This window comes from Notothenia rossii, assembly GCF_949606895.1.
Source record: "Notothenia rossii genome assembly, chromosome: 10".
NCBI lineage: Eukaryota > Metazoa > Chordata > Actinopteri > Perciformes > Nototheniidae > Notothenia > Notothenia rossii.
Genome location: NC_136908.1, coordinates 2377601 through 2391780, shown reverse-complemented (window position 1 = coordinate 2391780; position 14180 = coordinate 2377601). Strand labels below are relative to the sequence as shown.

Genomic DNA, 14180 nt, shown 5'->3' with positions numbered 1-14180 from the left:
TGTATCTGCTACCTCTGTCCCTAGAGAGGGTGTTCTCCACAGAGACATTGTTAGTGCCAGCAGATCTGCCCTTTCAGCAAGCAATGTGGACGAGTTCATCTTTCTTTAAAGAAACATGAAAATACAATGACAAGCAAGTCCTAATGTCAAGCTGGCTGCTGAGGTACGAGTACAGTTCAGTTCAAATACAGATTATTTCAGTTCATCGAAATGCTGCACCTTAATGTTTATTTTATTATATTTTGTATTTATTTGAGTGATTACATTATTCACAGTTTAATAATAATTAAAAAAAAACTAAAAATATATTTTGTTTTGTGAAAAAAAGTTCTGCTGTACCGAAAACGTACCGAACCGTGACCAAAAAACCGAGGTACGTAGCGAACCGAAATGTTTGTGAACCGTTACACCCCTAATGGATAGATAGATAGATAGATGGATGGATAGATAGATGGATAGATGGATGGATAGATAGATGGATAGATGGATAGATGGATAGATAGATGGATGGATGGATAGATATATGGATAGATAGATGAATAGATAGATGGATAGATAGATGGATAGATAGATGGATAGATAGATAGATAGATAGATAGATAGATGGATGGATAGATAGAGATCATACTTTCACCAATAGTGTTGAACCCTAAACCTAATCCTGACCCTAACTCCAGACACTCACATATTCCAAAAAGACCACCCTTATTCCATAGCTCCACCTGTAACATACGTCTATTTCAACATTTACTTGGCCATAGTAACATCGGAAAAATAGTTTTGCTTAAGATTTATAAAAAAAAAACTTTGTAAAAACCTGTTTGTTTTTCCTAAAACTATTTTGATTATAAAGTAGATAATACTTTTACTCAAGTACAGGATCTGAGAACTTCTACTTTCACTCAAGTACAGGATCTGAGTACTTCTACTTTCACTCAAGTACAAGATCTGAGTACTTCTCCCTCCTCTGTCAGCAAGTAAAGTAAAGGTTCCTGAGATGGTTTATAGTCGTTCGTTTTTCTAGTTTTTCCTGTAATCTGCTGACATACACATTTAATTGAAGTCTTAACCTCCCTGTTGAAGACAAAGAAAGTTAACCAGTCGGCGGAGAATGGCCGACCAAGTTAATCCCACGGAGATAAATAAAAAATAAATAAATCAACAATACAACAATTAGCAAAGCTTCTCTGCTATAAACGGCAGAAAGCTGTACGTTTTTTACTTTCCACCAAAAATAGTCAATTAAAAAGTATTATGAGTACCGTGTATTGTATTGGGCTGTTTTTGTAATATTATTATAATTCTTTATTAAATAATAATGAAAGGATTATGTGTAGTAGGTACAGTTTGTAAACCCTATATTATTGATTTTCTGTATTGATTGACAGATGGGCGGGTCACGTCTCCAGGGACGCGGAAGTCAGTCAGAGCTGGGGGTGCGGGGGGACGGGGGGATTTCACACACGAAATATAGCAACGGTGGTGGAAATAAGTCACAGTCTGTGCAGTCATTTGTTCCTTAGCAACCGCTTGTGAGAGCAGCGCATTATTTGGTGTTCGTTTTAATGCCAGTTTGTTGACGGCCTCCATGTGTTGATGGGACTTCTCATGCTCCCTAAAAGTTTCCCCTGCCTTTCGCCAGGTGTTAAACCCTCCTTTAAGAAAACTCCCATCCCTGATCGTCTGCACTGACGAGCGTCTTTTCTATTGCAGAGCAGCAGAAGAAGCACACCGCATTATCATTTGCTTTTATATAGTGAAGCCATGTGTCCACTGTTTAAACCAGCCTGGATTGAAGGATAGGGTGAATGTTTCCTTTCCAAACCGCCTGGCAGGGAATGTATAGTCCTTGGGCTGGCAAGGCTCTTCACCGAGGGCAACTGAGATGTCGTTAGCTGCTGGACGGGGGGCAACGCCGCGGCTGCGGGTGTTCCCTCCTCCCGGTTGCTGGAGTGACAGTTGTCTGTGTCCACCTGCAGGGACTCGATAGGGTCTTTTGGTTGTTTGGCTTTTGGGTCATTAAATAAGTCTAATATTCGTTTTTGAGACAGAGTAGTAGCAATACTAGTAGCAGACTATTACTGGTCAATTCAACCTCCTCAACGGTGATTTTTTGCGCCCAACGTAATTTGTTATGATATTTTCTGTGTAGTAGAAAATATCATAACAAATAATGCGAAAAATCACCGTTGAGGAGGTTGAATGGACCAGCAGTAATAGTAGTCTGCTACTTATTAATATTATAGATATTGTCGATACATCAACCATTTAAAAGACAACCATGTTTTATTGACTGCTTACACTAAAATGCTAACTCAAAATAAAACTTTTTTATTGATTTGTTTAGTGAACCTTTTGGTGTTGCAGTTACAACTCTCCGCCAACAGATGGGGGTGCTGCAGCCCCCTCAGCACCCCCCTTTCCCGCGTCCCTGCACGTCTCCATGTTTTCGGCACGCAGCAGAACATTATTGATCTTGAATCAGATGCAGAGCAACAGCTGCACGAAGCTCCTCACAATGGTGACGGTGAATCATTGATTTTACTGCAGTGTGGTATGGATTTCATGTCAAGAAAATATTGTATTCACAAGCTGAGGGAACGAAGCTTTAGTGTTTGAGGACAAATGACCCTCGTGATTATTTTAAGTTTTTTTGTGGGAAGCCCTCGTTTAAATGGCTTTAATTCTCTTTAAAATGCACCGTTTTCACTCAACGAATGGGATTGCTCTTGAAAATTTCTGGACGTCAATTAAAGAACAAGTTAAAGTGATGGTTTGGATGTTTAGAAGTGGGGTTGTATGAGCTACTTATTCACATTACAGCATTACAGTAGTACTACGGACAGGAAGCTAAGCTAAAAATAAATGAATCCATCTTAAAAATCAATATCAGTTTAAGCTGTATTTAGAACATTTGAACCACTTTAACTTGCTGCCTTTCTGACAGGGGCTGGAGATATTCATGCTAATAAAGGAGTTACTGGTGTACTGCTTCCAGTAGTCATTGTGTGATTTGGGGTTTTAAATGGTTAGTTAAGTTACAAAACTAACACCCAATACCTAACAGGTTGAGACCAGAAATTCCCCTATTCCGCCAAAGGTAAAATGACCGTTTTTGTTAAGGGGAGTCTGGTAGATTTCGCAAAAGCAATTTAAAAGTTCCCAGCGAGAAAGGGCTGTCTGAAAGCCATGTTCAGCGTTAAACAGCATTACAGTAGTACTACGGACAGGAAGCTAACCTAAAAAGGAATTCATCTATCTTAAAAATAAATGTCAGTTTGAGTTTTTGCTATATTTAGAACATTTTAACCATTTTGACTTGCTGACGGGAGCTGAAGATATTCATGCTTTCTTTAAAGACCATTAAGAACAACTGTGATTTGTCTAGCTGAATGAAGGAGTTGCTGGTCTACGAATACGACTGCCAGTAATTATTGTGTGATTTGGGGGTTTTAAATGGTTAGTCAAATTCATTAAGGTCACAAAAAATCAAACAGATTGATGCAGCGGGAGGCCAGAAACTCCCATGTTTTTCAAAAGGTAAAATGAACGTTTTTGTTAAGGGGAGTCTGGTAGATTTGGCCAAAGCAATACCAGTTCCCTGTGAGAAAGGGCTGTCTGAAAGCCAGCTGAAGCGTTTGTAAACTATTCTAAATAAGTGTTTGCTTGGGCTTTTTCCACAACTAAGCTGTCATCTTTAAATACCTCACGCCACACGCCCTAAAGACGCCCCGAAAAGATGCCCTGAAATGCCCCTTTAATGTTAAGTAAGCTCAAAATAAAAGCTGGTGGTTTTTCCACAACTAAGCTGTCATCTTTAAATACCTCACGCAACACGACCTAAAGACGCCCCGAAATGCCCCTTTAATGTTAAGTAAGCTCAAAATAAAAGCCTAAGGGGCTAAAGATAAGGCTTGTTTGCAGGTGGAGTGTGAATCCGGACAACAAGATTACTCACCAGATGAAAGCAGGATAACGGCCTGAAGGAGAGCCACCTCCGAGTCGTCCAAGTTAAAGGACGACAACGACACGCCAAGGTCAAAGATGGCATCCGAAACCACGCCCAGGCCTCCGTTTTTAAGCTGTCCTCGCGTGACGGCCATCTCTCCGTTGAGCGTCAGGGTTTCACTCTCTGGGTCGTATCGTACCGCCGCTCGCAGAGACATGATCTCCATGCAGCAGCCTTTCAGCAGTTTGATCTGGTCTTCACAAGGCAGCTGGAAGTACGGGGAAAGGAAAGGAGTGTTAGTGGATCACAGAGCCTTTCCATTCATTTCATTCTCCTTTAGAATCCTCTTCCATTTCAGATCCGCGAAGCTATTTCCTTTAAAACAGAGGTGTCTAACTTTTTTCACTGAGTGCCACGTACAGAAAAACATACGAAGGGCTCGGCCACTCACTAGAGCAGGGGCTTTCAAAGTGTGGGAAGCTGAGCCTCCCCTCAGAGAACATAAGAACAGCCGCACCCCCGCCTCCCAATTATTATTGCTATTATTATTATTGTTATTATTGTTGCTATAATGCAGGGGTAGGGAGGGGAAGGGAATGAGCACTCACACAGGTAGGTGGAGGTGAAGGGAATGAGCACTCACACAGGTAGGTGGAGGTGAAGGGAATGAGCTCTCACACAGGTAGGTGGAGGTGAAGGGAAGGAGCACTCACACAGGTAGGTGGAGGTGAAGGGAATGAGCTCTCACACAGGTAGGTGGAGGTGAAGGGAATGAGCACTCACACAGGTAGGTGGAGGTGAAGGGAATGAGCACTCACACAGGTAGGTGGAGGTGAAGGGAATGAGCACTCACACAGGTAGGTGGAGGTGAAGGGAATGAGCACTCACACAGGTAGGTGGAGGTGAAGGGAATGAGCACTCACACAGGTAGGTGGAGGTGAAGGGAATGAGCACTCACACAGGTAGGTGGAGGTGAAGGGAATGAGCACTCACACAGGTAGGTGGAGGTGAAGAGAATGAGCACTCACACAGGTAGGTGGAGGTGAAGGGAATGAGCACTCACACAGGTAGGTGGAGGGGAAGGGAATGAGCACTCACACAGGTAGGTGGAGGTGGAGGTGAAGGGAATGAGCACTCACACAGGTAGGTGGAGGTGAAGGGAATGAACACTCACACAGGTAGGTGGAGGTGAAGGGAATGAGCACTCACACAGGTAGGTGGAGGTGAAGGGAATGAGCACTCACACAGGTAGGTGGAGGTGAAGGGAATGAGCACTCACACAGGTAGGTGGAGGTGGAGGTGAAGGGAATGAGCACTCACACAGGTAGGTGGAGGTGGAGGTGAAGGGAATGAGCACTCACACAGGTAGGTGGAGGTGAAGGGAATGAGCACTCACACAGCTAGGGGGAGGGGAAGGGAATGAGCACTCACACAGGTAGGTGGAGGTGAAGGGAATGAGCACTCACACAGGTAGGTGGAGGTGAAGGGAATGAGCACTCACACAGGTAGGTGGAGGTGAAGGGAATGAGCACTCACACAGGTAGGTGGAGGTGAAGGGAATGAGCACTCACACAGGTAGGTGGAGGTGAAGGGAATGAGCACTCACACAGGTAGGTGGAGGTGAAGGGAATGAGCACTCACACAGGTAGGTGGAGGTGAAGAGAATGAGCACTCACACAGGTAGGTGGAGGGGAAGGGAATGAGCACTCACACAGGTAGGTGGAGGTGAAGGGAATGAGCACTCACACAGGTAGGTGGAGGTGAAGGGAATGAGCACTCACACAGGTAGGTGGAGGTGAAGGGAATGAGCACTCACACAGGTAGGTGGAGGTGAAGGGAATGAGCACTCACACAGGTAGGTGGAGGTGAAGGGAATGAACACTTTTACAACCTTTTTGGCAATTTAGGTAACTTCACAAAAAATGTATCCATGTTGCCCCTCGCATTAAGTTAGCTGAAGTTAACAAGCTAGATTTCACTGTTTCTCGTTATTTTTTCCCGACGCTGTGCCCTCCCCCGAAGCTCTCTGGTACGGAGCCCCCTAGGGGACATGGAGAAGAAGCTCATCCCTTAAAACAGAAGCCTCAGATTGATTATAATAAGGAGAAATATGAAGGGTATATTTCGAGCTTGTTATGTAAATAATTCATGAGGCTTTTTTCTCATCAACTAAGATTTGTTAGAAAATGTTATTTGAAAAGTGGTCTTATTAACATACTGTGTGATATATGTTTACAGATATATTTAAGAAGTACAATATAAGACAAGCACAAGTTTCATTTGAGGGCCATATTTCATTATACTTTTTTAATTAGCTGAGGGCCGATTCAAAATGATCCGAGGGCCACATTTGGCCCCCCGGGCGTAGTTTGGACACCCCTGATCTAAAAGCAAACTCAAAACCCATCTCTTCGAATCTGTCTTCCTTGTAAACTAGTTTCCATCTACATTAGCATCACTTCAGTCACATGCTTTTATCACATGGTAACACTTATGTTATTGGTATGATGTTGTATAATGTTTTTATAACTGTTATGCTATGACGTTTGTATTTTGTTTTTGTCTTTGCTGTTGTTTGCTCTGAACAGCCCTTTGAGGCATTTCTTGTGATTTGGGGCTATAATACATTTTGATTTGATTTGATTTGAAATTCAGACTCATGCTAGCTAACTGGTAAAATGGAGAATACCATAAGCATAAGTAATCCATTTAAGTTAGTACAATGCGTTACGAAGATATTATGATTAGTTCACTGTATAAAAATGATAGACAAATACACTTTACAATAAGACTACCCTTATAAAGGGTTTACAAATAGTTTGTAATTAATTAATTAATTAGGTTGTGAACACTTTATAACTATAATACGATTTTATAAGACATGAGATGAACAGGGCAACTGTTGCTTGCCAAATAGTGAGCCATGTATCTGTACTGCTGAGTCTTATTAGAAATAGTAGTAACTCATTAATAAATGGGAATATGTTTTACACTTTACAATAAGGCTCCCTTTTGGCAACTATAAATGTTAGTAACTCGTAAATAAATGGTCATAAAGAGATGCCAAGAAACATCAAGATGGATGGGGCAGTGGCAGCGCCAGAGTAATCTATGGTAGGGCTAACCCATACAGTGGTGGGGCTCAAGTCAGTATTTGCAATGTAATTACATACACGCTATATCGCCCCCTTGATAGTGAAACGCCACGCGTGAGGTTTGGATTATTTCCCTGTCTCAATCAGAATGGAACTGTATGAAATAAAAAGGCACATTTGTCTTGTAGTAAATAAAAAGGGATCACTGTGAACGTGACGTATGATAGTACACGCTGAAGATCCAATGGGGATACTGAATGGCGGTGAGGCATGACGCAGACCCAAAGTTTCGTTGCTCTGATTGGCTGTAGGTCTATTCAAATTGCATTCGGAGGCATTTTGATCTGACCGCGGCCGCGCTGATATTATAACCCGAGAGAATTTCCACACCTTTAGTGTATAAAACTCTCCCACTACTTAGACTATTCCTTGCACCCCTGCAACCATATTGCGTCAGTAACGTGCACTTGTTGTTACAGCAGGATCAGTTTGTGTGTTGTGGACACGACCCGTATATTTTCGCAATCCGTGTTCTCAAGATGCTTACTTTAACATAATTGTTCATGGTGGGGCTGAGGTGGGGCTAAGCCATCTCTTGGTATGGCTGTAGCCTACCCCAGCCATACTCTGGCACCGCCACTGGATGGGGGAGAATCAACTCAGTGAACAACAGATACCAAGGATGTTGGCTGATGATGAAGACGAAGTAGCCAATATAAGGCTTAGTCATCTTGCCAAATAGTGAGCCCACATTTATCTGTACCGCTAAGCCTGATATTGGCTACTTAGCTTACTTCGTCTTCATCATCAGCCAGCATCCTTGGTATCGGTTGTTCACCGAGTTGATTCTCGCTAAGTAGCCAATATAAGGCTTAGTCATCTTGCCAAATAGTGAGCCTGTGTTGATGTATGCAAACTATGTTAGAACTGGTTTATAAATTGTTCTTAATGATTAATAAAGTGTTTACTACCTAATTCATAACCTAATTATAAACCCTTTATGAATCCTTTATAAGGGTAGTCTTATTGTAAAGTGGTACCCTTTAATGTTATATACAATCACATCTATACTGCTAACTAAACAAAGGGCTAACCATGAGCATTAGAAATACGTTAACATGATAAATAATGTTTTATCAAGACATTAAAAGTTAACCTCATAGAGTGGACGGACAAAAAATGTGGACATTTAGTTCCCAATAAATTCATATTTTAAGTGTAAAATCTAGCATAAAAGTCAGATGGCAAATACTCTTAGCTTTTGCCATAGCCCACATTCACTTTGTTTTATTAGGATAGTATTTTGGGTAATAATTCAACATGGGAAAATGTGAAAAAGGATAAAGAAATGGAAAATGTAAAGTAATCTTTCATGGAATAATGTTGAAAATAGTTTTTTGGCCTCAGAAATATGGAGATTTTCTATTTTATATGACATGAAAGTGATAATCTATACGTCTGGATTGACATTTAAAGACATCAGCTTGAACTATTAGTCATTTGCATTTTACGGACACTTTTCAGACTCAAAATTACCAGTAAATCTATAAAAGATTCATTAATAAGGAGTAAGCCGAAGCCCTAATTGCAATTTGTCTCAGTCAAGTCAACTTGCAAAACCTAAATCCACAACTTTTTAAGAGGTCTGTTCTAATAAACAATGTGTTTCCTTAATATAATTGTGCAATGTGGCACGAATGATATGTTTAATTAGAGACAGTTCGAACAGAGAACGCGTTACCCTCTTTTTTTCACACTTACATCACAAAACATAGGCAGTTTTTTGGCAAAGTCCACCACTCGGGTTATGGCAGGGGTGATAATTTTTGTAAACTGACTGAAGGCTTCTATATCCACTTTGTTTTCTTCCGGCGTATTGACCATCGACGCTTGACCAATATCCTCAGGCTGAAAAGCAAAGAGCAGAGCGGTAAATCAAAAGCATTATGAGTCAAGAGATTTGAGGTTAAGTGTGAAGTATTTAAGGATTTACTTTTGGTTTAGTTGGTTTTGCTCGGTCTATTTGTCGTAGGGATGTATTGCATGTTGACATGTAGCTCGTAATTCAATGCATGTAAATGGAAACTAGCACGTGTAGCTTAAATTAATATTTGAGTTTCCGTACCTTATCTTCCTTCACCCCTGCAGCACTCTGGTCAGAAGTATAGAATAAATTACATGTTATTTCATTAAGAAGCATTGCTTCCTCGACCTGTGGATAATCAACAGGAATTGTGAAATTTCAAAGAAGAACCTGCGTCAAGCCGGCTAAAAATAAAATATGTTAAACTGAAGAGAGATGAGAGAGTGGGCAGGTAGAGAACAGGTGAGCAGAGAAATTCAAGATGGGTTTCTGTGGCAAGATTCAGACTCAGGACTTCGATCGAAACTGTTTGATTTCTGTCGTGACGCATTTTTAAATAATGTCTGATAGGCGTGACGGGACATTTGCATGACTTAAACAATCGCAAATATAGTGAATTGTAAAGTGACACATCTTAAAGTGAACTTAGTTTTCATACATATATACCCCACCTTTAATGATACCTCCTTTTGCACAACCATATATTACAATACATTTTTACACAGGCTCACTATTTGGCAAGATGACTAAGCCTTATATTGGCTACTTAGCGAGAATCAACTCAGTGAGCAACAGATACCAAGGATGCTGGCTGATGAAGGAGACGAAGTAAGCTAGGTAGCCAATATCAGGCTTAGCGGTACAGATGAATGTGGGCTCACTATTTGGCAAGCAACCGGTCACAGTTACAGTTGCCCTGTTATCTCATGTCTTATAACAGCTTATTAATGATTTATAAAGTGTTCACAACCTAATTAATAAATGAATAACAAACTATTCGTAAAGCCGTTATAAGGGTAGTCTTATTGTAAAGTGGTACCAAAATATTTGTATGATTCTTTTAGATTTTGCACATTTGACGACCCGGAAATGTTCGATTTTTGTCATAAATGACGGACGAATATTTAAATAATATCCGATAGGCGTGACGGGACATTTGCATGAATTTAATCAATAATTTCTCATGTTTTTCAACGACGTAAAAGCACATTTACGGTATCATTTGGAATTATATGCAAATATTGTGAATAGATTCCTTCGTATTAGAGAACTGGAGTGTCACAAACACATTTTAAGTCACTTATTTCATATGCGGTAAAAATTGTCTTTCGCTTTAACAACTGTTAAAAACATTTATTTCAGTGCTTTCTCACACTTGACGACGCAGGAAATGTTAGATTTGTGTTATAAATAACAGACGAATATTTAAATAATATCCAATAGACGTAACGGGACATTTGTACGACTTTGATCAATGAATTCTCATGTATTTCCACAACGTAAGTTAGGGGTTAGGGTTAACCCAAACCCTAACCAGCTTTTTGGTAGGAAGCGGCAAGATACAATTGCAAAAATAGTGAATATATTCCTTAATACTTGAAAACATATTATTCGTGTTAAGTGGCGCATGTTAAAGGGACTTTCTTGGACAACTTTACAAAAAAAAACATTTCGTAAATCGCTTTAATGGCGGTTAAAAAAAACGTTTCAACTGAAGTGTTTTGTTCTGATCCTGCCACAGAAACCCAAAAGTCAACAGTGGAAAACGTTTAATAAATCTGGACAAAGCGATTAGTTTTCACGACAAAATTAGTCAAAAATAAATAAAATAAAGAGCGAGGTGTGAAAGCTACAAACACACAGAGAGAGAAAAATGAAAAACAGCACAAAAAAAGCAAGGTTATTAATATGAGCGATAGTGTTATCATTGCATAAAAAAGACGAAATTAATATGTTCCATTATTGCGTTGAGGAACACACATGTGCTCCATCGTCCCGCTAACTCTCCCCACTCTACAAGGGGATACAAAAAACACATGGACATATTAACACAGGGTGGACGAGGTGTTGGGGAAACAGGGAGGTTTGTGAGGGGGTTTTTGTGGGGCTGTTTTTAGCGAAGCGACGGAGGCATTTTCGATGTCTCACCAGGAATTTCCGCTTCTGTTTCCAGTGGTTTCCTTGTGCGTTCGTGGTCATGTGGGCGTCCGTCACCATTCGGATCAGATCCCACTCCTCCTGCGTCGGTTCCTGGCGATCCCACACCGTCTTCTGGAGTTCTTCTTTTCGACGCCGTTGCCGGTTTTCCTCGATCAGTTTCCTCTTCGCCAGCCTCTTGCTGTCGTTCAACACCACTGAGAAGGGAGGAAGAGGAGGAAGAGGAAGAAGCAGCCAAAAGAGGTTATTCCACAAATATCCAAAAAGGTCTTTAAGTAGCAACACATTTTAACACCTAAACGTTTCTTTATGTCAACTCTACTTTTCATTCTAACTGTACGAGTCTACATCCGACATTGAATTTAAATGTAATGTATGAATGAGTGAATGCATTTTCCTAACCCTCCCCATTTCACTTAGCGGGCTAACAGTAAGTGTAATTAGCTTTTAGGGTGCAAAATCAGAATAGCTTCAATTAAGCAATTTTCAATTTAAGTGCTAGTGCATTTGCTTAAACTTCATAAGCGCAAATATTGCTACGTACACATTTATCTTTTAGATTTGTATGGACAGTTGAAACAGGTTTCTCGTAATCTATTCTATGCAAATTGAACATTTTATATTCTGCATTGTTCTTTGTCATTATACGTCTTTAATAAAGTATGCAGAAAACGATGCGGTGATATAGTGAATGTGGAGGAAGAGAAAGCAGCTAGTTGTGGTTGTTCCAAAAGTATTAAAAAAGGACTTGATGTGGAATAAATGTATACCTTCGTTCATTATAATGCATCTCAACTTAACCCAAACCCTAATTTGGTTAAACTTTAATGTTGTCTAACCCTAATGTCTTTTTGTTTATGTATGTCTGTAATTTGTTGCTATGGTCGGGACCCCCTTGAAAACGAGATGGTGCATATCAAGGGGTTTATCCCAATGAATACAAATGTCTATAAGAAAAATTTCTATAATTGGGCCCAACCCTAATTTTGTCCAAACCTAATTTTGTCCAACCCTAATTTTGTCCAAACCTAATTTTGTCCAAACCTAATTTTGTCTAACTCTAATTTGGTCCAACTTTAATTTGTATTAACTCTAATTTGGTCCAACTTTAATTTGTATTAACTCTAATTTGGTCCAACTTTAATTTGTATTAACTCTAATTTTGTCCAAACCTAATTTTGTCTAACTAATTGTGCAGGTGCACCATAGAGAGCATCCTGAACTTCTACCCTCAATCGTAAGACTTTACAGAAGGTGGTGAAAGCTGCAGAGAACATCCCCGGGATGGAGCTGCTCTCCATGGAGGACCTTTACTCCCAGCAGCTCAGGAAGAAATCCCTCAGGATTATCAAAGACCCCATCACCCCAGCCACACACTGTTCAGTCTGCTGCCGTCTGGCAGGCGTGACCGCAGCATCCGGACTAAAACCACCAGACTCTGAGACAGCTTCATCCCACAGACTGTTAAACACCTGAACTGTTGAAACAACATCCATAACATTCATCTGCTACTTAGTATTTATCTATCTAATATATCATATTCCAATAGCTTGCATATAGACTCTTATTTCACTTTTTTAAAACTATTTTTCTTTTTGTATTTACTTTTTAATATTTACTTGCACTATATTTTTCAGTTTTTCTGTATTATTGTGTTGCACTGTTGAAGGAGTCTGTGACCTAGGACTTTCATCGACATAACTACACCGTAGCTTTGTTCGTATGACAAATAAAGAACCTTGAACCTTGTGTCCAACCCTCATTTTGTCTAACACTAATGTTGTCCAACCCTAACCCTAGTTTTGTATTCCTCTTTGTCTGTAAACTCACAGTCGGTTGCCATTCCCACCGCGATGCACTTCTTGAAGCGACATTCCTGGCACTGGTTCCTCGTCACTTTGTCGATGACGCAATTTCCCTCGTATTTACAGGCGTACGTCGGATTCAAGTTCTTCTGGATCGTCCGCCTGAAGAATCCCTGGAGATCAGACACAACGCAAAAAACTCAGAATAACTTCAAAAATAAAAAGCACCAAATGAAGCTGCAAACATCCACTTGGAGAGGTGGGAAGTGTTGGAGTACAAATACTTCGTTAGTGTACTTAAGTACATCTTTCTGGTATCAGTACTTTACTCCACTACTTATTTTGATGACAACTTTTTACTTTCTACTTCTTACATGTTGAACTCAAATACCTGTACTTTCTACTTCTTACATGTTGAACACAAATACCTGTACTTTCTACTTCTCACATGTTGAACACAGATACCTGTACTTTCTACTTCTCACATGTTGAACACAGATACCTGTACTTTCTACTTCTCACATGTTGAACACAGATACCTGTACTTTCTACTTCTCACATGTTGAACACAGATACCTGTACTTTCTACTTCTCACATGTTGAACTCAAATACCTGTACTTTCTACTTCTTACATGTTGAACTCAAATACCCTTACTTTCTACTTCTTACATGTTGAACACAAATACCTGTACTTTCTACTTCTTACATGTTGAACACAAATACCTGTACTTTCTACTTCTTACATGTTGAACACAAATACCTGTACTTTCTACTTCTTACATGTTGAACACAAATACCTGTACTTTCTACTTCTTACATGTTGAACACAAATACCTGTACTTTCTACTTCTCACATGTTGAACACAAATACCTGAACTTTCTACTTCCTACATGTTGAACTCAAATACCTGTACTTTCTACTTCTTACATGTTGAACACAAATACCTGTACTTTCTACTTCTTACATGTTGAACACAAATACCTGTACTTTCTACTTCTTACATGTTGAACTCAAATACCTGAACTTTCTACTTCTCATATGTTGAACACAAATACCTGTACTTTCTACTTCTCACATGTTGAACACAAATACCTGAACTTTCTACTTCTCACATGTTGAACACAAATACCTGTACTTTCTACTTCTCACATGTTGAACACAAATACCTGTACTTTCTACTTCTCACATGTTGAACACAAATACCTGTACTTTCTACTTCTTACATGTTGAACACAAATACCTGTACTTTCTACTTCTTACATGTTGAACACAAATACCTGTACTTTCTACTTCTCACATGTTGAACTC

At 39.9% G+C, this 14180-nt stretch overlaps 1 protein-coding gene across 7 annotated transcripts in view; it reads right to left on the bottom strand.

Moving 5' to 3' along the window:
• thrb (thyroid hormone receptor beta) overlaps positions 1 to 14180 on the bottom strand; it is a 149423-nt gene that overhangs the window by 4956 nt on the left and 130287 nt on the right. For 6 of the 7 annotated variants that reach the window (XM_079655824.1, XM_079655823.1, XM_079655826.1 and 3 more), the window contains 5 exons: positions 12896 to 13043; positions 11057 to 11262; positions 9170 to 9256; positions 8806 to 8952; positions 3959 to 4217 (listed from right to left, as the gene is read on the bottom strand). In XM_079655824.1, coding sequence (XP_079511950.1) covers positions 3959 to 4217; positions 8806 to 8952; positions 9170 to 9256; positions 11057 to 11262; positions 12896 to 13043 — 847 coding nt within the window. The remainder of the gene's footprint in view (positions 1 to 3958; positions 4218 to 8805; positions 8953 to 9169; positions 9257 to 11056; positions 11263 to 12895; positions 13044 to 14180) is intronic. The other variant, XM_079655827.1, reaches the window with a different exon arrangement.